The 26360-nt window shown below is 50.0% G+C and overlaps 1 protein-coding gene across 2 annotated transcripts; it reads right to left on the minus strand.

Annotated features, from left to right (window-relative positions):
- Nucleotides 1-755: 755 nt before the first annotated feature.
- On the minus strand, nucleotides 756-26195 carry AGFG2 (ArfGAP with FG repeats 2). Of its 2 annotated transcripts, XM_049789295.1 has the most exons (13): nucleotides 25852-26195; nucleotides 16664-16757; nucleotides 14354-14469; nucleotides 13389-13542; nucleotides 12733-12892; nucleotides 12218-12343; nucleotides 11574-11606; nucleotides 3332-3437; nucleotides 3183-3247; nucleotides 3007-3087; nucleotides 2206-2334; nucleotides 1891-1976; nucleotides 756-1725 (listed from the first exon to the last, which is right to left on the minus strand). In XM_049789295.1, the coding sequence occupies exons 1-13, from the start codon at nucleotides 26076-26078 to the stop codon at nucleotides 1669-1671; spliced, it is 1434 nt and encodes a 477-aa protein (XP_049645252.1). In that variant the 5' UTR covers nucleotides 26079-26195; the 3' UTR covers nucleotides 756-1668. The 2 variants fall into 2 exon arrangements, with proteins under 2 accessions (XP_049645252.1, XP_049645253.1); XM_049789296.1 differs by lacking the exon at nucleotides 11574-11606.
- Between the last annotated feature and the right edge of the window lie 165 nt (nucleotides 26196-26360).

Here is a 26360-nt window from a genome sequence, read left to right on the forward strand (position 1 = left end):
GATGGCTCAGACCGAGAGCCAGGCCTTGTAGCTTAGCCAACTGTGTGTGTGTGTGTGTGTTCAGGGGCAAAGACAAGGTGCATTCCCACTCCCTCCCCAATTTCAGATCCCACCTCTTTGTCTGGGTTTTCAGGGGCAAAGACAGGCGCACCCCTCCCCCATTCAGATCCACCCCTCCAGGCTTTAGAGTCTGGAAAGCAGAAGCCAGGAGGGAGGACAGAGGTCACTAGAGAAAAACACTAGGAAAGGCCAAAGTCAAACCAAAGCAAGGCAGGGCCTGGGATGGCTCAGCTGACTTTGCAGCAGGGCCCTGGGTGACAGGTATGGACTGGGCCTTGGAAATGGTGAGGAAACTCCCCTAACTGGACTGTAACAGTGGCTGGAGGTATTTCCAAAAACATCCTCAAAGCCAATCAAGAGATGAGAGTCCCCACTTCTTCTGGCTGTGGGGCTCTTAAAGGTCATGGTGTGGGTCCCCAAGAGCTAAAGGGCAGGATTTCTGGGGCAGGGTGGAAGCGGGGAATTGCCTGAGTGAACTGGGCACCCCGTTTGCCCAGCCTAATGGGGTGTTTAACCCAAGCCACCGGTCTTGTCACCACACAAACAGCCCAGACACTCACAGGGGCTGTTGGCAAAACACAAGAAGGGGGGACCAAGTATGTGCCCAACTTGGAAGACACCTCCCGCATCCTGCCATGCTTCTGCGGGGCTCCCAGTGGGTGGGTCGGCGGCCCCCAATAAAAGCACGAGTCATCTTCTTTCAGTGCAGCCACAGCTTTGGTGCCGATGGGGGTGGGGCACGGAGAGGGACAGGACAGCCAATTGCACAAAGCTTTGCCCCAAAAGGCCCCAGGAGCAGCTGCGGGGGTCCCAGGCCTCCTTTGGCCCTACCCACCCCTGCAGCTCTTGCTTCTCAGAGTCAGGGAGCACAGGTGGGGGATTGTCTGGTTCCCATGGGGTAGCTGGGTAGGGGGCACACGACTATGTGCATATATATTTCTCTGTGTGTATAGAATAGGCTATATTAGAAAACTCTAGATTATAAATATAAAACATTGGTATCCAAACGACACCGCGTGCTAACTAAAGTGCAGAACAGGGAGGGGGGGTGCATCTATGCAGTAGGGCCCAGGATTGGAGCTGGGGGAGCCCTCACCGTGCTGGGGGGAGGGTGCCGGGGGCTGCTGGCCAGCTGGGCATGGGGGAGGGGGTGCTGTTTAGGCTGCTTTGCTCCACCTTTCCCCTACTTTCCACCCAGGCCACAGGGAATGGAGTAGAGAGCCAGAGGGGTGGGGCCAGAGTGGTGCCCTCTGGGGCACTTGGGTCAGCCTGGGGCCCAACTCCACCCACGGGTGTGCGCTAAGAGGTGGCAGGAGGGCGGTATCCAAAGGAACTGTCTGAGAAATCAAGCAGTAGAGGGCTGTTAGGCCCAGACCTGCCTTCCGCGTGTCCCCCTCTACTCTGGCCAGCGAGGTGGGGGAAGGCCACACCCCATTCATTATCAGCAGCTCAAGCGAAGCATCAGCACCTCCCGTCTTCCCTTAGCCTCCTGCAAAACGCAGCCCATGTTTGTCTCCAAGTCATAGAAATGCCCAGGCAAGTGGTCATCACAGCTTGAGGAGGCAGAGGGGTCCCAGAGAGCACAGACGAGGCCCTCCGGACACAGTGCTACAAGAAGGGATTGGTGGTAGGTTTGGAGGCAAATGGGCTTGAGGAAGGTCCAGTCTGAAAAGAGAAAACGACAAAGCGTCACATCAGGGCAAAAAGCAGCCTCAGAAGGAAAAAACACAGTGGGAAGCCTTGAAAGAGGCTAGGGGGTGAGGGGTGTAGCCCTGATAGGCAGCAGGCAAAGGAGAGGGGACGTCCCTACCAGGGTTTCAACCGGCTCACCATGAAGGGGTTGGTGGAGATCCCAGTGGGCTGGCTCAACAGCCTCTGGCCCAGCTTGGCCGAGCCTAAGTCTCCGAAGGGCGAGCCTGGGAGGGAACAAGGAACTGGGCTGACCAAGCCTGATTTGTGCCAGGCCGCCAGCCCAGTAGCCGCAGGCCTGTGCTCCCGGGCGCCGCCTGCTGGCCCTCGAGGGAGTAACTCCGCCGTCCAGCTCTCGGAAATTCCCACCCATCCATGCCAGGGTCCAGAGCATGGGACTGGCCAATGAACCGGGCATGAGACTGGAGGAAGGTAGCATGGAGACAAGGCTCTTACCGTTCTGCTGCGGGGTCACTGCTGTCTGGTGGGGGAACAGAGTCGGGGGGAAGGTGGCGGCGAAGGCCCCTGGGGGTGGTGCCGTCTGGTGGATGCCAGGCCCCGCACTATTCATCCCGAAGCTGGGCCCTGTGGAAGGACACGGGCTCAGGTTTCTCTCTAAGATGGGAACCGGCAGGAGTACATAAGTAAGCCCTGGAGCTGCCCAGAGTGGCCATGGTGAGGGTGTGGGGGTAGGGCCCAAAGCAGGGGGTCGTTTTTTGGAGCTATCAGGTGCTGTGGTCAATGCCTCCCCTGCATCTGGTATGGCTTCTTTTTTTTTTTAGCCACACTCGGTGGCACTCAGGGGTTACTCCTGGCTCTATATTCAGAAATCGCTCCTGGCAGCTCCGGCTTCTTGACCTCTCAAGGCATCTATACCACATGGGCACCAGACCAGCTCTGGTGGCAGCTAATCTCTCTCAAGCCCCAGGTTTGAAGGGGAATGGGTGGGGACCCCAGCTCTGACTGGGTGGGTAATGGGGTCATGGCTTTAGGTGGCTCAGCTGGGAACTCGGGCTGGTGGGCCCTGGGACCTGGTGAGGTGGCCACATGGCACCACCTTCAGGAGAGTCAAGGCTGGTGGTTTTGGGGGTTTGGGATAAAACTTGGGCACTTCTCCCCCTGGCCACGGGAGTCCAGCAATCCCAGTGGGCTGGCCAGGTCTGCGACTGGCTGCACAAGATCCCCAAAGGTCAGCTAAGGGACACCAGGCTCTGTGTGGCAGGGCAGCAGAAAGGTCTGGGATCTGTGGGTGCTTACCTGGGACCAGGCCGTTGGGCTGGAAGGGATTGGTGGACGGCAGTGTGGAGTGAGCGGGAGCCGTGAAAGGGTTGGTGAAGGCTGTGGGGCAGAGGGGGGGGGGACAGTCGTACCTAAAACCTCATCCTATCCTGCCCCCCCCACCCTGTGCCCCTCCCCAGCTGAGGCAGGCTCACCTCCAAAGGCCAGGCCCGCGCTGCTGCCTCCACTGCCGGGAACCGGGCTGGCCATGCCAAAGACGCTGCAGGAAGAGAACCCAGGAGGCAGGTGGGCGAGCCACCAGGGTGCCAGCTGGTCTCTGCGAGGCTGCCCCGCCCCGACCTACCTGCCGGGGCTCCCTCCGGCTGCCACCCCCGGGCCCAGGAAGCTGCTCACATCAGCGAGGCTGTGGGGCTGGCTGGCGGGCGCGAAGGGCATCACCGGGCCGCTTCCTGGCAAGCAGGGAGGATGGTGAGATGGCGAGATGGAGACAGGAAGGTGGAAGTAGGTGAGTGATGACATGAGAGGCTCCCCAATGTTTTTCTACACCCAAGTCCTCTAGTCAGCTTGTCCCCTGAGGGTCACCCAGTCTTGTCTCCCACTGGGAAGTCGGGACCACCCCTCCCACCCTCTGTATCACTTCTCCCTTGCAGAAGGAAAAGTCTGTCCTAGACTCAAACCAGTACGTCTAGTTCAGTCCTGAAGAGACAGGGAGGGACAGTGAAGGGGAGGTTCTGGCACGGAAACTCCTGGAACCTGTTGCTGAGGAACATAACTCTTCCCCAGCTGGGAACCTCTTCCAAGGAGTCCTGCATCTAGCTTAGACCAGAGCAAACTGCTCCTGGTATCTGACTGCGAGGGTCCTGCCTTCCTGGAGGCCTCAGAGCTGCCTGAACCCCAAGAAATAACATCTTCTGGAAAAGGATCCAAGGTCTGATACTTGAAGACATCTTTTAGGGACTGGAGAGAACACAGAAGGGCACTAGCCATGCACATGGCTGACCCAGGTTTCATCCTTGGCATCCCACAGGCCATTTCCTTCCAGAAAAGATTTCCTGAGCAGAACCAGAAGCTCTGAGCACAGTCATGTTGCCCCAAAACCAAACCACATCTTTAGGGGTTAAGGGGATAGATCAAAGGGTTGAAGTACATTTTGCAAGTGGAAGCTCCTATCCTAGTTTGATTCCCAGCACCGCATGATCTCCCCAAGCACTTTTCATCACTAAGAAAACGTCTTTTTGTTTTGTGTCACACCTGGAGGCTCTGCGCTCAGAAATCACTCTTGGCAGGCACAGGGGACCATATGGGATGCAGGGAATCAAACTACCGTCAGTTCTGGGATGGCTGTGTACAAGGCAAACACCCTACCACTGTGCTATCTCTCTGGTCCCAAGAAAAAGTCTATTATTTTTGTAAAAAACATCAGGTGCAATACGAGGAAGGCACTTGCTTTGCATCTTGCTGATCCTGATTCAAATCCCTAGAACCATATGTGGTCCCTCAAAAAAAAAAAATGTATTGGCTGGAAGCTCAATGAGATGAGTACATTCAGGCAGCAGGCTTGGGCTCAATCCTGAGCACCTCAGGGGCAACCCTGAGGACAAAACAAAAGCCTGAAAAGCATGCTGGGTATGTATAAGTCCTAGGTACCAAAACCACATTATCATTATTTTCCTTTGTTGAGGTGGTGGTTTCTGTGGTGACCAGAGGTCATACATGCTAGGTTGTAGTGCCACCATGTTGTTGGGGTCACACATCACTTATTAGATTGTGAAGTGTGGGAGACCATACACTTTGTGGTGGTACCAGGACCCCAGTCCTGAGACCACACTCAGGCATGTGGAGCAGAACAGGGGTCAAACTCAGGGCCTTGTGCTTTTGAGACAGAAACTGCCACTGAGCTTGTCCCCAGCCTGAACAAGTATCTTTCACCTGGGGGAAATCAAACTGTTGGTGAGAATCCACCAGCTCTTCAGGGCTGTTATGAGCATAAAGGGAGGCCCCTGCAGGGAAAAGGTGAGCACACTTGGCAGGGTCAATGCTATGCCAGGCTCCAGGGCTGCTGAATGAGCATCTAGGAGGACTGGAAATAAGTGGGAGCACCATTATTTGTTCCTCCTGGGACCTGAGTAAATCACTTCACTTTCCTGAACCCTCCATCCCCCAGTCTTCGGTAGACGGTCTTCAAATCACCAGAGAAATCCCTAACCCTGAAACACACTGAGCTATTACACTTAGGAGAGAACTTCTGGGGAATCAGAAAACAGATGCAGGTTTCCAAGGCAGCACTGGCTGGTGGCTCAGCCTTCCCTTTTCACACTTGCCTGGAGCCTTGAGCAGAGGCCCAGCCTCTGGGTTGGGAACCTCCAACTGCCAGATTGACCACTGCCAGTCTTGAGAGCCTGCCCTGACCCACCAATGAGAATCTCATTCACTTCTCTTGCTCTAACATTCGAGGCACTTGTAGGCATGTCTGGCGAAAGTGCAAACAGGACTCAGGCCAAGGACTGTATCTGAATTCTAATTTTGGGAGGAGAATGTGTTTGGGCCACACCAGTGATACTCCTGAGTTACTCCTGACTCTCTGCTCAGGGTTTACTATTGGTGTCGCTCAGGGATGATATGGGCTACCGAGGAACCAAATCAACTACATGCAATGTACATGCTCTGCTCTCTGTGCTACCTCTTCAGGCTATTTTTTCTTATTTTTATTTTTTTCTTATTTTTATCTTATTTTCCTAAGGGTCACCCCAGTGGTGTAGAGGGCCTAGCAGTAGGGGACTAGAACTCGGGCCTTGCAATGTGCAGAGCATATTCTCTATCACTTGGTCGAGCTCCTGCTCCAGTCCAGATTCTTAATGGCAAGTTTCACAGCAAATGGAATATTCTCTCTGATCATCGACAAGGGATGGACTAAATAAATGACAGCATAAACATGGACATGCTGCTATAGAGATAATGAGAAGCCCCTAAGGAACGGATAAGATACAGGCTTAACAGCTTGCTGAGTCCCAAAAACCCAAAGTCGAGAGCAGCCATAAATGTGAAGGGAGAAGAAAACAGGGTGCTGGAAGCTGCACAAAGTAACAGGTCCTGCTCCAGAGGCTTCACAGTGGGATGAGATAGAAACCCCACCCCACCCCGAGACATGGCTGAGATGGTGGAGACAGTTTCTGGGGGAACATTTTTTTATTGTTATATTTATGGTGATGAGAATTCAGCCCAGCACCTCACACGTGTGCTCATATCCATGCCTCATGGAACGAACAATTTCAGAGTATCAGTGGGAAAAGGGCACCTGCAGCTGAAGGAGAGATAGAGCTGAAAGCCAGAAATTGGTGACCCCCCCCCCTTCAGAAGAGCTGAGGGGTGCTGACAAGGGAACTTGCTTTCCTTTCAAAGAACGGGAAAGGCAATTAAGTGCGAAGCCAGGACAGTTCTCCAGTCTACCTTCTCCCCAACACCCTAGAATCGCAGCCTAATTACCTATAAAGTTTTGGGGCTTTTACCTGAATGTCTCAGAACTCTAACCTCAATCTCCATGATAAATCACAGTAAAATGTTCTTTTCAAAGCTGGGAGACAGCAAAGTGGCTAAAGTGTTTGCATTGCAAGCAAGAGGGAGGCCAAGTTTAATCCTCAGAGCTGTCTGTGTGTGCTGTGAACAATTCTGGCACAGCAGTGATTTCCAGCTACACAGCAGCTAGGTATGGGGAACACTGCAATTAAGAGGTACAATCTATGGAAGGACCGGCTCATGATATGAAGTTCACCACAAGAGTGGTGAGTAGTTAGAAAAATAACTATGGATGGTGCTAGAGGGATAGCAGTGCAATAGGGCATTTGCCTTACATGCAGCCGACTCAGGACTGATGGTCGTTCGAATCCTGGCATCCCATATGGTCCCCTGAGCATGCCAGGAGCGACTTCTGAGTGCAGAGCCAGGAGTAACCCTTGACTGCTGCCAGGTCTGACCCAAACAAAGGGGGGGGGCAGAGAAATAGCATGGAAGTAGGGCATTTGCCTTGCATGCAGAAGGATGGTGGCTCGAATCCCGGCATCCCATATGGCTTCCTGAGCCTGCCAGGAGCAATTTCTGAGCATAGAGCCAGGAGTAACCCAAGTGCTGCCAGGTGTGACCCCCCCCCCAAAAAAAAAGAAGAAGAAAAATAACTATGGGGTCAGAGAGAAAGCATAGTGATAGGGCATTTGCCTTGCAAGTGGCCGCCGACCCAGGAGGGACCAGGTTTGATTCCCAGCATCCGATATGGTCCTGAGCCTGCCAGAGGGAATTTCTGTGTGCAAAGCCAGGTGTAACCCTTGAGCACACTTAGTGTGGCCCAACAATCAATCAGTAAATAAAGCCTTTTTAAAAAATAAAATTGGGGGGCCGGAGAGATAGCACAGCAGTGTTTGCCTTGCAAGCAGCTGATCCAGGACCTAAGGTGGTTGGTTCGAATCCCGGTGTCCCATATGGTCCCCCGTGCCTGCCAGGAGCCATTTCTGAGCAGACAGCCAGGAGTAACCCCTGAGCACCGCCAGGTGTGGCCCAAAAACCAAAAATAAATAAATAAATAAATATATAAAATAAAAAAATATATATATAAAATAAAATTGGGGCCAGAGTGGTGGCACAAGAGGTAGGGTGTTTACCTTGCACGTGCTAACCTAGGATGGACCACGGTTTGATCCCCCAGCGTCCCATATAGGTCCCCCAAGCCAGGAGCAATTTCTGAGCACATAGCTGTAAGTAACCCCTGAGCATCACCGGGTGTGGCCCCAAAAAACAAAAAACAAACAAACAAAAAGAAAAATAGCTACACTAACAACTACCATGACAATGTTAATGAGTGAGAGAAGTAGAATGCCTATCTCTAATACAGGCAGGGGGTGGGAAGGAGAGAGATTGGGGCCATTGGTGGTGAGAATGTTGCACTGGTGAAGGGGTTTTATGACTAAAACCCAACTACAATCATGTTTGTAATTACAGTGTTTAAATAAAGACATTTTTTTGTTTGTTTGTTTTATTTGGGTCACACCTGGTGGCACTCAGGTGTTACTTCTGGCTCTGCGCTCAGAAGTCGCTCCTGGCAGGCACAGGGGACCATATGGGATGGTGAGATTCGAACCATTGTTTGTTCGAATCTGCTGCGGGGGACCATATGGGATGGTGAGATTCGAACCACTGTTTGTTCGAATCTGCTGCGTGCAAGGCAAACACCCTACCACTGTGCTATCTCTCTGGCCCAAATAAAGACATTATTAAAAAAAAAAAAAAAAAGAATTGGGCCCGGAGAGATAGCACAGCAGCGTTTGCCTTGCAAGCAGTCGATCCAGGACCAAAGGTGGTTGGTTCGATTCCCGGTGTCCCATATGGTCCCCGTGCCTGCCAGGAGCTATTTCTGAGCAGACAGCCAGGAGCAACTCCTGAGCACCGCTGGGTGTGGACCAAAAACCAAAAACCAAAAACCAAAAAAAAAAAAAAAAAAAAAGAATTATAAAAAGCATCCCAAATGGTCCCCCGAGTCTGCCAGGAGTGATTTCTCAGTGTAGAGCCAGGAGTAACCCCTGAATGCTGCCAGATGTGACCTCAAAAAACAAAACAAAACAAAACAAAAAAATCTATGGGGCTGGAGAGATAATATGGAGGTAAGGCACTTGCCTTTCATGCAGAAGGTCATTGGTTTGAATCCCGGCATCCCATATGGTCCCCTGAGCCTGCCAGGACTGATTTCTGAGCATGAAGCCAGGAGCAACCCCTGAGCGCTGCTGGGTGTGACCCAGAAAACGAAAACAAACAAACAAACAAAGAAAGGAGATACAATCTCTGGCAAGCATAACTGAAAAGAGATCTGGGGGAAAAACAGGTAGTACAGCAGATAGGACACTCACCACAATTGCATATGGCTGATCTGGGTATGATCTCTGGCATCCCATATGGTCCCCCGACTGAGCACAACCAATGGTAGGCCAAAAACAAAACAAACAAAAAATCCCGCAAAACACCAAACCAAAAATCAAAAAAAAAAATTTTTTTTAATGATATTAGCAGTTACTGTGACCCTGAGTGCCCCACAGATGGATGTGCCAACTACAGCCAGGCAAGTGCCACAGCCCAGTGTGTGTACCCAGTCACTGCAGCATCAGCCAAGGGAACATGATACAGAATCATCAAAGGTGCAAGGTACTGTCATGATGGGAGGTGAGTGAATAACACCTCCAACCTGGAGAAGGAAGGGGAGGGAGGATCCCAAGCTGGCTGGCTGTGAGCTTCTGTGTCCTGTGCCTGCTCTCAGGCACTGAGCTCCTTCTGAAGCCTCTGAGCTTTCCATCTTAAATCCTTTCCAAGCCCAGTATGCAATTTCCAGGTAAGCCTGGAAATTGCCTGCACTGGATCATGTTTTTCACTTTGCTGGGACATCAGTGAGGCCCAGGTGTTGAGTGGAATGTCTCTCTCTCCTCCCCCCCTAGGTTCACTGCTGTGGGTAGGATGTCTCTCTCTTCTCCTCTCCTCTCTCTCGTGGGATGTCTCTCTTCTCTTCCCCAGGTTCACTGCTGTGGGTGGGGTGTCACTTCTCTCCTCTCTCGTGGGATATGTCTCTTCTCTCCTCTTTCTCCCACCCCTCAGGTTTGCTGCTGTGCCTCTCATGGTCGCTAGAGGGCAGCCTACACAATGTCTCGATGCCGAGGCAGCAGCAGTACCTGCACTGTCTTGGCCCCAGGCCAAGGTTCTGTGCCAGGCCTGCTGGCAGTCTGGGGGTGAGGGTGGGGATCACCTGCAGTTTGAGATGCATCTCCTCTTCACAGCCCCAGGATTGTCACAAGACACATACACACACCTCCCAAGGTTCATGTCACACCCACAGAAACACCCTATGCTTGTGGGGAGGTGGAGAGTGAATGAAACCTGGCACAGATCAGCATGCAGCTTTTGGCCACAGTCCTGGCTAAGCTGAGCGCTTCCTCAACCACAAAGCAGAGCCATGTCTCTCCCTATGGAGGCAGGAGCCTGGACAGGGGCCACAGGCTGGCTGCAGACTGGCTGCCTTTGGAGACAACCAGGCCCTGGGTATAAGGTTTTGTCAAAGCTTTGACCGGGAAGGGCAAGGCTGATGCCATCCTCTCCTAAGGGCTGACCCTGAGTTCTCTCTCTAAAGTAATCAATCGGGCAGGTGAGCACTTCCCAAGGGGCAGTCTCTTGCAGCTTTGCTCCCCTTCCTTCCTGCCACACTGAATATTCCTGACCCTCATTCCAACCATCAGGGCAGAATCCACAGACATACAACACTGGCTGCTGCCAATCTGTGATCACAGTGAGCAAAATGACCTTATCCTAAGTTAGTTTCTTTCACTGACAGCATTGCCTATTTGTTGATCCTGACTGGTCTGTATCCACTGTTCCTGATTGTAAACCTAATTTTTCTTGGCCCATGCCTAGGGGACCACACAGTATTCTCACAAGCAAGACTCTTTGACCTGTCCTACCCAGGCCCCTCATTCAGTCTTAGTAATAGGAATTAAAGTAACACATTATGGGGCTGGAGCAATAGTACAGTAGGGAGGCATTTGCTTTGCATGTGGCCAACCTGAGTCTGATCCCAGCATCTCGTCCCACAAGCATCTTGAGGAGTGATTTATTTATTTTTTGTGGTTTTTGGGTCACACCCGGCAGTGCCCAGGGGTTATTCCTGGCTCCAGGCTCAGAAATTGCACCTGGCAGGCACAGGGGACCATATGGGACACCGGGATTTGAACCGATGACCTCCTGCATGAAAGGCAAACGCTTTACCTCCATGCTATCTCTCCGGTCCCACGGGGAGTGATTTTTGAATGCAGAGCCAGGGATAACCTCTGAGCACTGTTGGGTGTGGCCCCCAGAAACCAAACCCATTATAGCTACTAGCTTTTTATTTTCCATGTGAGAGGTGGCTCCTGTTTCCTGACTGAATTGTGTTCAGGGTGAGTGAGATATGTGCAGTTCCTGTTAGACTGGATGGAGATTCTGATTTCTAGTCATGATCAAATAATCCTGTTATTTATTTGGTTTTTGGTGGAGTTGGGAACTGAACCTTGGGCCTCACACATACAAGATGAGGGCTTAACTGCTGAGCCTAGCTCTCACGGTCAAATCATGAAAGGGTTGTAAGTCTGAAATATGTGCATTATTCTGGTTATAAAATTCTGACCATCTTGGGTCAGACATGCTAAGGGGATCCTTCAAGGATTTACTTTCTCCCTGCTTTATCTCTGAGCCTTGGACAGTTCTGTGTGTTCCCGTGCGACTGGTTGATTAGCTCTCCATGGCTATCCCGTGACTCCAAGTTCATGATAGGGGAATTGCTTTGTTAGCTTTTCAAAGATAAAATGTCACTGTGTCTCTTTCAAATAAAGACAAAAGCACTTAGTGGCAGAGTGAGAAGGCTGTGGGTAGAGAGAGTCAAGCATTCTGGGCTCCTGCCCTCTGGCAGCCACGCCACAGGGACATTGCTTGACTGTCATTTGCTGGGCTCCCTCCACACCTCAAAACTGCGACCAGGGAACCAGAGCTGGCCTCTGACTGTGGGCAGCAAGGGGCTAGGAAGAACTTACCAAAGCTGTAACTTCCAGTTAGCATCCGACTGGCTGGCCGTGAGGGGGTGAGAAGGGACAAGGTGGACAGGTTGGGAGGGAGAAAGACAAAGCATAAGTCACGTGTCCATCGCAGCCGCTACCTCCACAGCCAGGGTGTCCACAGGAAGAGGGACAGGCTGAAGGCTGGGGACTCAGGGAGGAAGGAAGCCAGAGCTTCCGGACAGCCTTTCATCTACTGATGAATAGTACGATAGTTGGTCAGCTCTGCTGAGATGGAGCAGGGAGGACTTCTGGTTCCAGCCCAACTATCCAGTTCAGACCCAGTCCTTGAGCTGCTGGGGTAGGGCTCAGTGGAGTCAGGCACTCGAGGAAAGGTCAGTCGGCCAGGTCTCCTGACTCAGGTCTCCCTTTGGTCCCTGACATATTTGCTGTAACCCACACAACTGCTGCAATGCAGCCAGTTCCTGCCGTGAAGACAGCAAAGACAGCAGAGCTGCCGTAAAGATAGCCCCTCGTCCCGCCGTGTCTCATGCCCCTTGAATGCCTTCTGGGGTTCCTTCGTCTCCTTAGGTGGGTGGAGATGGGCATGAAGGGCAATGCGAATGAATGTGGTCAGCTGGATATAGCTGCAAGAGACAGGAGGAAGCAGTAGGCCAATTTACCTGGCAGTGCAGGCTGGACTGGAAAGAGACCTGGGCCAGCAGCAGGAACGCTTCCAAATGCAGAGGAGCCGGGGCTGCTGCCAAAGGTGTCGAAGCTGGCAAAGGCCCCATGGGACGGAGTCTGGCCTATCCGTGGGGGAATAGGAAGGTGCCAGTATAGGTGTGTCAGTGATCAACTCTATCTACCCCATTCTAATGAACAAGTTCTGGCCTTCTGTGGACTATTGCTGACTTTTGGAAAGAGGATAGGCATAATGGAACCTGTCCCTATACCCTAAGAAACCCTCACTCTGCAAGATTTAATGAAGAGACAGAAATAAAAGGTTATTCCCAATACTCTGGAAGCAAGTTTAAGGGCCCCTAGCTGTAATACCTTGTGGCTAAAACTCCTGTTCTTGCCCTTCTGACCTTCCTCCTAGCTTTCACACCTTCTTTCAGTGTCACCTCAGGGAAGGGCAGGCCCTGCGGTAGGGGTACCTCTGCTGTAGAAAGGTTTGTATCCTGGGTCAACTTACCCCCATAGGCTGGGAATGCAGCAAAAGCTGGGGCCACCTGGGGAGCAGCAAAAGGGTCACCGCCAATGTCAGCCAGCAGGTCAGTACTGGCCTTCTTGCCTGAGGAGTGCGGCGCGGACTGAGTGCTCCGGGGCTGTGATGGCCGAGCCTGTCCAACAGACTTAGGGAAGGAATCACAAATAGCACTTGAAATCCCAGACATGACCCAGACCTCAAAAGGCTACCCCCAGAGTGAGAGAAAGAGAAAGTGAAATGCTGCTCTCAACAGAGGCTTCCTGACTATTTCTCTGTCCATCAGGGCTCCAGTTCTGGGACCACACGTTAGATTCGAGTGCTCAGAGCCTGAGACCCACATGGCTGCTGCCCAACAGGCCCTTTTGGAGATGTGCCCTCATCTTTCTTGGGAGCTTCAAGAAGTGTTTGGGTTCCTAGATATGTCCTTGGCAGAAATGGTCAAGTTTGGAGTGGAGACGCTCATTTCCCTAAATACTAGTTCCTGTTGGGGGTCTTTCTTCCAAAAGCTAAAGTCTCCAAAAGCAGAGACAGCAGGGCTGAGAGTCACAGCTTAAATCCTACCATCTGTGAAGTTGGGTTCCCAAAGTAATCTTGGGGCGGGGGTGGGTGGGTGGGGGGGGAGGACCTAGTCCAAACATTACCTGGCTGGAGGTGGAAGCAGCAGATGAGAGCGATGGCACAGGGTCACCCAGAAGTGTCCGCAGGGGCTTCCCTTCTGCAATAGAGCCCTGGACAGGGGTGGAGGCACTGCCTTTGGGATATGTGGACCCCTTGACTTGGTCCGGGGGGACGTACCTTTGAGAAAGGAAAGTTAATCGGAAAGGATAGGGATGAAACTGGACCATGTTCAACCTGGGTGCTAGGGAGTTCAAGTCCTCATTCACTTTCCAGTCCCTTTACTTCCTGGTTCCATTCTCAGGCCCAGGGGAAGCTTCATCATCTCTTTATCTTGGGGTTCATACTCCTTTTTCCCCAATTCTTGCCACTCCTGAGAACACCCCTTCACACTGTAGGACTTGGTCTCTCTCCTAGAACTAGCTTCTGCTAACTGAGAAGCCTCCGCCCCGCCGCCCCCGGCAGGAACTCTTATTTGATGGTTTTGCTCTTTGCATTCCCTTCTCTACCCTATAGCTACTCCTCAGCAAGCCTATACATGAGATCAGGTGCTAGAAAGTGACCCCCTGGGCAGAGAAACGGCAAGAGAGAATCAGGCCACTAACATCCTCATTGGGAAACAACATGGAAAGTCCTGTATCAAATGAAAGACCAGAGCAGAAAACATGCAGGCCAGATATATTTCCCCCCACCCCATACAAGATTGGCCAGGCTGTGAGAATAAACCCCCATTCTCACAGTCCTTGACCTCCAATCAGCTGAGGGTCTTCATGAAGAGGGTCACTAAAATTTGCGAGCTCAGTATGCAAGAACAAGCACCTGTCCTGCAATTTTATTATCTGGAATCAGAACTAAGTCCTAATAGAATCTGAGCAGGACATACTCAAGTCAAGTCTTTGGGAAGTCTGGATGCAACCACATCCAGACTGGGCTTTCAAAGGAGGCCCATGGTGAACACGTGTTTCCATGCCCTTTCATCCCACCTCCATACCATCTCTTCTTCTCATATTTTTCCTGGAGAAACTCCTTCACTTTCTGTGGATCTCTGGAATCTGGTATTAAAGATGTCCGGGCATCAAAAAGCCCCAGCCAGATCTTCCTGCAGACCTGTAGGCAGTTGAGGCAGATCATAAGAATGGGATTCTTACATATTCCTATGTATTCCCATGTATTCATTAGCAAATATTTTTATTGTTTGTTTTTGGGCCACATAATATGGTTCTTAGGGTGACTCCCAGCTCTGCATTCAGGGATCACTCTTGGTAGGCTCTGGGGACCACTTGGGTATGCTGGGGATTGATTCCAAGTCCTTTATGTACAAGGCAAACTCGCTATCCACTATCCAATCTCTCCAGTCCTTCTTAATTAATCTTTATTAGGGGCCGGAGTGGTTGTGCAAGCCATAAGGTGTCTCTCTGCCTTGCCCGAGCTAGTCTAGACAAACCGAGGTTCGATCCCCAGCATCCCATATACCAGGTCTCCCAAGCCAGGAGCGATTTCTGAGTGCATAGCCAGGAGTAACCCCTGAGTGTCAACGGGTGTGGCCCAAAACCAAAAAAAAAAAAACAAAAAAACAAAAAAAAAACCCTTTATTAGACACATTACAGGGACTTGGTTGTTCCTACAAAACAGACATGATACAGGTTTGTAGAAAGTTTATCATTTAATGGGAAGTTTATACCCTAGGTACATAAAAGTGAATTTATAAAGTATATTGAGAAAGGCTTTTGAAGAAAAACAAGGCTCCAGGAAATTATGGAGAATCAATTTTGGATGGAACAAGCGGAGTTATGAACAATGTTCTGAGCTTCCAAGACACTCTTGCTAGGGCCTCACGAAGCTGCTTAGACCTTGCAGTGCGAAGACTAGAACACCCTGCAGTGCTCAGTGGTTCCCAGGGCTCTATCACAGGAGGCTATGGGAGGCCATGTAGCGTCAGTGAACAATCTGGGCAGGGCCCATGCCTAGAGGTCCTAGAATCTGGTCCCTGGAAAAATGGGCTTAACTCACTACTGAAAAAATGGAAGGATCATACATGTGAGAGGAAAAGGCTCTAAGGCTTCCGTAGAAGGTCTAGTCAGTCTGAATGTTCCTCCACATAGAGAGCTAACATTCCTCTGTGCATGCTCAGGACCCTCTGAAGGTGCTTCCCTTGGGTCCTCAGGGAGCCCTTACAAAGCAGTTTGGACAGACACACCTTGTTTTCTTGGGCTTCACTCAATTGACCTTCACAGAAAGCACTTTTTTTTTTTTGTTTTGTTTTGTTTTTGGGTCACACCCGGCAGTGCTCAGGGGTTACTCCTGGCTGTCTGCTCAGAAATAGCTCCTGGCAGGCACGGGGGACCATATGGGACACCGGGATTCGAACCAACCACCTTTGGTCCTGGATCGGCTGCTTGCAAGGCAAACACCGCTGTGCTATCTCTCCGGGCCAGAAAGCACTTTTTTAAGGTTGGTTTTTTTTTTTTTTTTTTGGCCACACTTAACACTGCTCAGGGGTTACTCCTGACTCTACACTCAGGAATTCTTGGTGGTGTTTGGGGATCCATATGGGATTCCGGGGATCAAACCCAAATAGCTGCATGCAAGACAAAGTTCCGACCTGCTGTATTATCACTCCTGCCCTGCACCATGTCTTTATTTTATTTTATTTTATTTTATTTTTGATTTTTGGGTCACACCTGGCAGCGCTCAGGGGTTACTCCTGGCTCTATGCTCAAAAATCACTCCTGGCAGGCTCAGGGGACCATATGGGATGCTGGGATTCGAACCACCGTCCTTCCGCATGAAAGGCAAATGCCTTACCTCCATGCTATCTCTCTGGCCCCGCACCATGTTTTTAAAACAAAATGGTATTACACACTTCAATTAGATGATAGCACAATAGAAATATTTTCATATACACTCTGGAGCCAAGGAAGTTCATGCTCTTTGCTTTATTATTATCTGGAAGTAAATCTGCAGAATCTCTCTATAGTATGCTTTGTCTCAGATTCTATAAATATCTGAACATACCCAGGGCATAAAACCTCACTCACTAAAAAATAAGAGAAACTTAACCCAATGAAACTAGGCTTTCTCTCTCTCACTTCCTTTCTGTTTTGGGCTTATTCAGGGCTTATTCCTGGCTCTGTGGGGGACCATATGGGTTGCTGGGATCGAACCCAGCATGTAAAGCAAATGTCCAAACTCACTGTATTAACACCCTGGCCCCACTGTCGGAATTTTCCATTATCCTCAGGCCAAGCTCTGATGCAGAGAGGGCAGCTAAAGCCCAAAACTGCTGTCAGGGGTAGCTTACCTCATTTCCACGAGACTGTAGGAATACTACTTCAGGCTCCGTGAAAGTTGTCATGGAGATGGACTTGACCCTATGAGGGGGGTTCAGGCCTCTCCTATGGGAGAAAAATGAAAACAAGAGAAATAACCATGTGGTCAACACTGCAGGCCTCTTCCTGGAGGAGGGAGGATGACTGCAACCACTCTAAATGAAGTTCTGAGAGCAGACTCCGCCTGCAGCTACCTGCTGAGTCAAGGCAAGGAGAGACACAAGGATGTGTGGAGGCTTCTAATAAGGCAGACATACAGGTAATTGCAGTTGGAGAGGAAGGTGAGCCAGCCCATCTAGAAGCCTCTTCAGCCTTGGCTCAGGTCTCAGTTCCAGTGTGCAGTCTGCAGGTCTGAGTCCTGGAGAGGTCTGCAAAGGCCCTAGCCATAGTTCAAATCCTCAGCCCTACATATGGTCCCCCTGGCACTATTAGGGGTCACTCTTGTGCAAAGCCCCTGCTGGGTGAGGTCTCCACCTCTCCCATCTTCACAAATCCCTCCGGGATGAGAGGGCCAATATAGGGCTATGTACATAAAACTAGCCAAGATAAGGTCTGCAGAAAAATAGGGGAGCCCTCAATAGTAACTGCTCCCTTCTCACCAGGGAAGCTAGGAAGTGGGTGGGAGAGTGCCCCTCTCTTTCAGAGATATCTGAGAAGACACACATCTGCCTTTTTCATTTCTCAATCCTTCCGTGAAGCAGAAAGCAGTCAAGTTCCACCATGAGATACAAGACTAGCTGGAGCCTGAAAGCTCTAGCGTAGCTTTGTCGTCTTTGTGTGTCCTGCAAACTCCCTGGGAATCCAACTATGCTGTGTTTAAATGGGAAATTTGGAGCTAAAGAGAGTTGAATCTCACTGATTTTTCTTTCTTTTTCCTTTTCTCGTTTTGGTTGTTTTGTTTGTGGGCCACTCCTAACTGTGCTCAGGCATTACTCCTGGCTCAGCACTCAGGAAACCACATGGGGTGTTAAGATTTTCTTTAGACCTTGTTCGATTCTGGTCTAGACTAATGCCCTCAGCAGATTAAAACAAGATTGGCGGGGGCTGGACAGATAGCACAACAATAGGGCATTTGCCTTGCATACAGCCGACCTAGGACAAATCCCAGTATCCCATATGGTCCCCCGTGCCTGCTAAGGGCAATTTCTGAGCACAGAGCCAGCAGTCCCCTGAGCACTGCCGGGTGTGATCCCAAAACTAAAAAAAAAAACAAAACAAAAAAAAAAACAAAAACCAAGACTGGATGAACCAAAATAAATTAACTAGACTCATGATGAGAAGTGAGAGGCTATAGGCACATGCAAGGAAGACACAGTCTCAAGAGAGAAGGCCTCTTCAGATTTGACATCTCAGCAGATGCCAACAGAAGTAACTCTAGAATGGGGTCTATCCAGGGAAGCCAAGGGAGCAGAAAGAGAACTGACACCAACAAATGAGATCCTAGAGTAGTTTCCCAAACTTAACTGGCCGGCCACCACCTCTGCTAAAAAATACTCAGCACTCCCTGAAAACTACTATTTTTGTTTGGGGGACACACCTAGTGGTGCTCAAGGTTTACTCCTGGCTACACTCAGGAATCGCTCCATCACTCCTGGCAGGCTTGGGGAACTATATGGAATGCCAGGGCAGAACCCACGTTGGTCATGGCAAGCAAACACTCCATGCTCTGTACTGTCACTCTGACTCAGACCTCTCGGTTCTATGGCTCTCTCCACCTCCTACTGACAAATGCTTTATCAACAAGGCAGGTGGGAGGAGCTTGGGGTAGGGACTCAATCATCATGTGCTGGCCCACAAGGAGCCTGGACAAGGGAGTGCTCAATACAGCGACGCACTTTTTAGCACACATAGAGGGAGCGGAGAGAATTGGCACCAGGATAATGCGGTAGGGGAAGGAAGATAAATGGTCATGGGGAAAGGCAAAAAGGTTTTATATTTACCCTGGAATAACATATCCTAAGCCAATTACAAGAAGGTCATTGACATTTCCTGAAAGGGCAACTAGGAACTGCTAGCAGAGTGTAAACAAGGCCTGTTTCCTTGTTGGGGAGGGCCCACACTTCAATCTACAGGGGATGTTCAAAACAACACAATTTCTGATTGTTGAGTTTGGATAGGAATTTGTCTTATTTTGGGGGGAGGGAGTGGTGGTGGGGGAGTGGGACCAAGGGCAGGAGAGAGATGATAAAGGAAAGACAGAAAATAAAGAGTGATTTCAGTGCTTTGGGCCAAATAAGTCTGATGGAACAGGATGTTTCTATTGTACAGTACAAAAAGCACAGCCCTGACCTTGATGTCCGTGGACTGGATTATGTATCCCCAGAGCCACAGTCTGGGGGAGGGAGGATTCTCCAAAGGCAACGCCAACGCCCTGAAAGAGCCTAGTTACAGGGTCTGTGAGTAAGACAACTTGATTCTGAATCTCAGGCCCTCACAGGCCGAGAGCTGCACTTTAGAAACAAGAGCACCCCCCCCCCTCGGCAGATGAAATGGCATCAGTGCCTTTCATGGGGTGCTTCACAGTGTCATGCAATGGGCCAGATGAGTCACTAGCTGAGAATGAAACCCAGCTCTCCAACTTGCTCCCAGATGAGTGAAGTGAGAGGGGAACATTGCTCACCAGCTAACACAGGGGCTACCCCTGACTCTGTGCTCAGAAATCATGCCTGGCATGCATGAAGGACCATATGGGATGCCAGGATTCGAACCACTGTCTGTCCTGGGTTGGCTGCGTGCAAGGCAAATGCCCTACCGCTGTGCCCCTATCAGGCAATTTTTTTTTTTCAGTTGAAAGCAAATACATCACCAGACCTCAAACTTTGGCAATGATCTTCTTTCTGATTTCACTTTCTTTTTCCTAAGCACCAAAGGGTATTTCAAGTCCACTGAATGAATCACTCTTCAAAGTGCTTGATTTTCATGGCAATGAAAGTAAGCTGCAGATCATCAGGTCTGAGCACATCTATCTCTTTGCCTCTCTGCTCCCTTGAATCTATTAAGCAAGACTACTTCTACAAATACCACACTTTTTGTTTTTCTGAGCTCACCCCTTCAAAGTGGCCCATATTTTGCTTCTATCTTGCTTCATGAAGCTCCAAACTTGCTCAGCTGCTCAGATAAGAAGGTTCTGCCAGGACAACTATGGAAAAGCACAGCTCCACCCAAACACCCATGTGTATTGGGGTCAAATTTGGACCTGGGAGTTCCTTATTTCCCATGTGTGTCCAAATGCACCCACCCTGGGTTGTACATGAATCACACACAGGATTACCTTGAAGCCAATCGTGTTCTTAACAGTTTCTAACGGGAAGTTCCTAACAGGAAGGCTCCCCTTTTCCATGCTCTGGGGGAGATGTGTGTGTCTATCACCAATATCAGGAAGTCTTGTCCTAATCTGCTTCTGCCCACTTCCTGTCATTTTCCCTCACCAAGCTGACTCAGAACTGTGCTCTCACTAGTTGCTGCCCTCATCTTGAAGTTCAGTCTCAAGCCTGTCACCTCTTTCCTGGTCATCTCTCTTCAAGCTGGTCCCTGGGCTCTTTATGATAAACTGCCTACTTCAGTGGTTTGAGGAATCTGCAAGGTGGGCAGAGATGAGCAATGGGACTCAAATATGAGCAAGGTCCAGGTGTCTCTCTCCAACCCTGACCACTGGAAAAGTACTGAGTTACTAAACAACAGACATGCTTCACCATTACACTGTGCAGATAAAAGTGCTTCAAGAACAAAGAACTGGTAGCAACAAAGGCCCAGACAGGGAGAAATATAGATATCCAGAGTAGACAGGTAGATCTCCAGGTGCCCAACTCTGAGTGACGTCCACCTAATCCTGACTGGACTCCATCATCAAAATAAAGGAATTAAAAAATAGCAGGGACAAGTACCCACTAAGGACATCTGCCTACAAAATGATGGCTTGGCTTTGGGCAAAGCCAGGGCAGCAGGTTACAGACTTTTTGTTCGTTTGATTTTAGGTCACAACCAGCAGTGCGTAGGACTTACTTTTGGCTCTGCGCTCAGGACTCACTCCTGGTGGGCTTGGGGACCATATGGGGTGAGGGGGTTCAAACCTTAGGATCAGCAGGAGATGGAGCTATAGCACAGTAGGCAGGTGTGCACATGGCCTATTCGAGTTCAATCCCCAGCATCCCATATGGTTCCCTGAGCACAGCCAGGAATGACAACTGGACAAAGAACCAGGAGTAACCCCTGAGCACCACTGGGTGTGGCCCAAAATCAAAACAAAAAAACCCACTACCTGGAGATCAGTGGTGTTCAAGGCAAGAAGCACCCTACCAGTTTACTATTAATGCTAACCAGGCCCTGAAAACTTTCTGAAGTAGGCAAAGCAAACAAAACATTTTAGGTTCTGTGGAATAAATCTTTTCTAGTGTTTTTTTTTTTTTTGCCTTGACCTTGGCTTCAAATGCTGGATTTACTCAGCAAAATAATTAGATATGATCCTAAACAATTTATGTACATGTTTGGAAAAATCAAAAGGACCTATATATCCATGGGACAGAGAGACAGGACAGCAGGTAGGGCATTTGCTTTGCAAATAGCTGGTCTGGGTTCAATCTCCAGCATCCCATGCCCTGCCAGGAGTGATCCTCAAGCACAAACCAGGAGTAAAGCCCCACAGCACTATCAGGTATAGCTCAGGAGGTAAAAAAAAAAAAGTCAAAAACCTATATTCAGGTTAAGGAAACTAGGCACTGGAAGAAAACCAAGTAAATGAAACTAGGTCAAACTGGGAAGCTACAATTGAGGCAGCATATGTAAATTTAGAAACGATAGAAGCTAGCAACCTCTCTCCAAGGTCCTCACACCAACACTGCAGGGTTTTGCCACAGTTGAGAAAATATTCTCATTAAAGAAGGAGAGTGTGAGAATGAGCTCACATGTGCAGGGCTGAAAGCTCAGTCATACCCACCCACCAATATTAAAATTGGAATTGTTCCTGAGCTCTTGGAAAATTCAGCTTTGACTGGAACAGTCAACTTGGCTATCTCGGCCAATCAGACCAGCTGGGAGCACTAGGAATTGTGTTCTGCCCCCGGAACACTCCAACCCCACAGGAGGTAGGCAGATTTGTTTCGCCCGTCAGAAAACTGGCTTTTAAAATCCTGATATTTCCTTTCTCTAGCTATGGTGCTAAGAATGGGATTTCAGTCCTCCTCCTGGGCCCCCTCCTCACTCCTCTCATTTTAACAAAGAATCTTTCTTCTCATTGCCCCCCCAGCCTGGACTCCCAACAGTTTCTGGTCCATGCAATGTTTCATGATACTGATCACTACTCGCAGTTCTGTCTGCCATGAGTTACTCCAAGTCTAAGGTTCCCCCTAGGATGTAAGCTATGGGAAGATGGGTTCTTGGGCAATCTCATTCACTACCCATCACCAGAGGTTGACGGAACTCAAACAACACCTGAGTAATTAATGGCAAAATTGGTGATTGAATGAATGTGCAGGGTTTTGGCCTACCACCATTTTCACTCTACAGTACATCCTTATCCTACTCCATGGGTTTAAGACAGTGATGGGTGTGTAGTACCATCTCCTCTGCCAACTAGGTTGTATCTGCTCCCTCCTCATTGGCATCCCCAATAAGTAGATCTACCTCCCACCCAGCCCTTCCAGAAGAAGTCAACAATCTGACAAAGACAGATCTGAATTTGATTTTGGAATTCATTTAATTTGGTAAATTCTGTTTTTGATTTGTATCTGAAACAATCCTAGAGCCCAGGCAAATAGGCTCAGGGAAACTGGCTTTTGAGTGGTTTTTCCTGCTAGTTCTCTTTGATTCCAACGTGCCCTGGGTTCAGCTTCATTTATCAGGCCAGCTTAGATCCTTCTCTCTTCTCTCTTGCTGATTAGTAGGGGTCAGTCCACCACCTTATTTCCTAGCTAGCAATGTTCCCTAATCTACCACCTCAAGAATCACACCTAGAATGAAGCTCATAATGCCCTACCAAAATGTTCTACCAATATGCTTTCTCTAGAATATTTGAAACTAAAAAGGCTGGTAAATTCTTCCTATGTGGTGAGATGGGGATTTAACTTCCTATGGAATGAAAACCTAAGAATTGAGAGCCAGGCTTCTTAGGGTACATCTCTATAGAACAAACAGATTCTTAGGCCACAGTCACCTCCACCCAGTTTCTGCCCTGTCAGTTTGGTTTTTCAGGAGTTTTGGTTTTGTCAGGAGTTTGGTTTTTCACTAATAAGATTGACAATAACTAGAGGGGGAAAGTGACAATATGCTGCAAACTTATGCACATATGTTTAAGGTATTTGTTTCTCCAGCTTCTCCAGTTTTTTTGTTTGTTTGTTTGTTTTTGGGCCACACCCAGTGACACTCAGGGGCTATTCCTGGCTATGCACTCAGAAACTGCTCCTGGCTTGGGGGACCATATGGGGACGCCGGGGGATCGAACCATGGTCTGTCCTAGGCTAGCTCGGGCAAGGCAAACAGATGCCTTATCGCTTGTGCCAGTGCTCCAGCCCTTTCTCCAGGTTTTTAATGTGGCCTTCCTTCTGTCCTGAGGGATATTCATTATAGATGGGAAATATTATCTTCAGGATACTTTAAACCAAGAGCTATAAAATAGTGATAATGTTGTCAGTACTTCCCACTTGCTCAGCGTTTCATCTTTCAAGCCATTGCAGTGAACTGAGGGGGCTGCTCATTACTAATTGCTAGGGTCACTGATATTTTCCTATGACTTAGACTCGCCAAGTTTATTTTCTTTATTTTGGTTTGGAGACTACACATTGTGGTGCTCAGAGCTTACTCCTGGCTCTGTGCTCAGGGATCACTCCTAGCAGGGGTTGGGGGGACTCTATGGGTATCAGGGATCAAACTCAGGTTGGCTACTTGCAAAGCAAGCACTTTGCCCTCTGTATTATCTCTCAGGCTCCAATCTTGCACTTTTGACAGATGCCTATTTGGCTTCTAAAACAATGTCCGAAGAGTTGGAGTAGCTTTGACTTAGAATCAAGTTGAGTCTGTCCTCACAACTCGCCATGAGGCTGATCACACAAAAGCTTGGCACAGGTGATGAAACCATTGGAGAGACATGATCCCAACTGGATCATGGGAGACCTGGACTTCAAGAAAATTTTGGAAATAGGGGCTATACAACAGCACAGAGGTAGGGCGTTTGCCTTGCATGAGGCCAACATAGGATGGTCCCTGGTTAGATTCCCAGCACCCCATATAGTCCCTCGAGCCTGCCAGGAGCTATTCTGAGCCAGAAATAACCCCTGAGGTGCCACTGGGAGTGACCCAATAACAAAAAAAAAAAGAAAAAGAAAAAGAAAAGAAAATTTGGAGAGGAAAAAAAAAGAAAAGAAAATTTGGCCTGAGAGATAGTATAGTGGGTAGGCTGTTTGCCCTACATGTTCATGACCAGAGTTTGATCCTTAGCATCCTGTATGGTCCCCCTGAACACATTAGGAATGATCCCTGAGGGCTGAGCCAGCAGAAAAGCCCTGAGAACTTCTGGGTGTGATCACCCCCCCAAAAATTTTTTTGGGGGGATAGGTGCTTTTGGGTCAGATCTGGCAGTGCTCAGAGCTTACTCCTGTCTATCTATATTAAGGGATTACTCTCAGAGGGCTGGGAGGGACTACATGTGGTGACAAGGATCTAATGAAACTGGTCTCGGGCAAGGCAAGTGCTTTACCCCCTTTCCAGCCCCTGGTTTCTCATTTTTCATGTGCCATGATCATAACCAATATCAAGCAATGAATGCTGAGAACAACAACTGCAGATGGCACTGGGTAAGTAAGTCACTAAATCTCTCTGCTTCTGTTCTCCATCTGTCACGTAAGAATGATCCTGTGTACTCCTTGGCTCTTAAGAGTTTAAAACAAAACAGGGTCCAGAGAGATAGTACAACAAATAGAGGACACTTTCCTTGCAGGCGGGTGGACTCAGGTACAATGCCCAACACCCTATCAGGTCTCCGAGCCCTGCCAAAAGTGAGCCCTGAACACAGCCGGAGTGCCAACACCCCCACCCCCGCAAAAAAAAAACAAAAACAAACAAAAAAAAAACACCAGGAAAAAATGCTCCTAGTTCAAAACAAAATACAAAACTAGAAATTAAAACACTTCAAATGCAGTCAAACAAGTCATTTAATGAGCCATTACCAAACAGCAAAAGATGGCTGGTATGAATATTATTCAACCAAATAACCCCCTGAGGTGTATGTGCCCTGTGTGTGTGTGGGGGGGGGACTTCCTAAGCAGCAGAAATCTGGGCCAGCCTTGGGGATCTAAGTTAGCTCAGATATGACCAAATACGGAGTCAGAGATAGAATGCCTACAACCAGAATCTAGTGTCAGAGTGTGCGTGTGTGTTGTGTGTGTGTGTGTGTGTGTGTGTGTGTGTGTGTGTGGAGATAGAATGCCTACAACCAGGATCTAGTGTCAGAGAGAGAGAGAGAGAGAGTGTGTGTGTGTGTGTGTGTGTTTGTGTGTGTGAGAGAGAGAATGCCTACAACCAGGATCATGTGTGTGTGTGTGTGTGTGTGTGTGTGTGTGTGTGTGTGTATGTGTGTGTGCCAAATGGTGTCAATGACATCGCCCCAAACTGGGCTCCTTCAGGCTTCTCCGAAAGTTGAGTTCTCTAAACGGGCACCCTGTTCCCTCTCTAGAATGGCAAAGCAATCCATGCCGTGGCATCCTACACCCCATGCAACATGAGAATCGTACCCTGCTCAGCTGTGTCTCCCCGCTTGCGCCCCACCTACCTCTGCCCTGTCAGTCTGGGGGTGCTTTCCCGTGCCCCCTCTCATGTCTCCGGGGTGGGGCACCTGCCCTGCATCATCTTTGCTTTTATTGCCCTCTCCCTGCAAGGATGTTCCCGGCAAGGATGGGGGTGCTCCGCCTGGCCCTGCAACCCTCCACAATCCTCCTCCACATCCTCCTCCACAGCACCCCGTTTCCCAGCAATCTCCCCACCCCCCACGCCGACACATTCCGGTTGGGATTCACTTCGCCTCCTTTGGGGGGGCTTTCTCGGGCCTCTCCCAAGGTGTCCTTTCTTCCTTCCTTCCGCACGCAAGGCGCCTCCCACCCTGCCCCGTCCCCCCCCCCAAAAAAAAAATCTCTGCAGTCGATCCCCGCCCGCTCTCCGTCGCCGTCCCACTCACAGGAGGCCGGAGCAGGTGGTGCAGACGAAGCTGCCCACGGTGATGTCCACGTAGGTGACACCGCGCTGGGCGCACTCGAAGCAGTGGCGGTTCCCGGCCTGGCTGCAGCCGCCCAGCTCCCGGACCCGGCGACACCACACCTCCGACGCCGCCTCCGCCTCCGCCTTGCCCGCGCGGTCCACCCCGCCGCCGCCCGGCCCGGGCCCCTTCTTGGCCGCCATCACCATGGCTGCGCTTGCACGCCAAGTCACAGCTCCCTTTGCCCCCGACAGACGAGCGAGCAAGCAAGCAAGCACGGGCACCGGGCACGACCGCCCGCGCAAGACTCTAGGAGTCCTCAACCCCAAGGCTTGGCCCTTTTCTGCGTTCTGATTGGTCCGGCTCGGACCGCCCCCTCCTTCTGATTGGTGTAGACGCGACTGCGGAAGTCGCTCATGCGCCGCCCCCTCGGCCTTCGAGGCCGTCGGCTTCTCCTATTGGCCCGCGGAGATCCTGACCGCGGGGGGAAC

The sequence above is a fragment of the Suncus etruscus genome, chromosome 15, assembly GCF_024139225.1.
Source record: "Suncus etruscus isolate mSunEtr1 chromosome 15, mSunEtr1.pri.cur, whole genome shotgun sequence".
Taxonomy (NCBI): Eukaryota; Metazoa; Chordata; class Mammalia; order Eulipotyphla; family Soricidae; genus Suncus; species Suncus etruscus.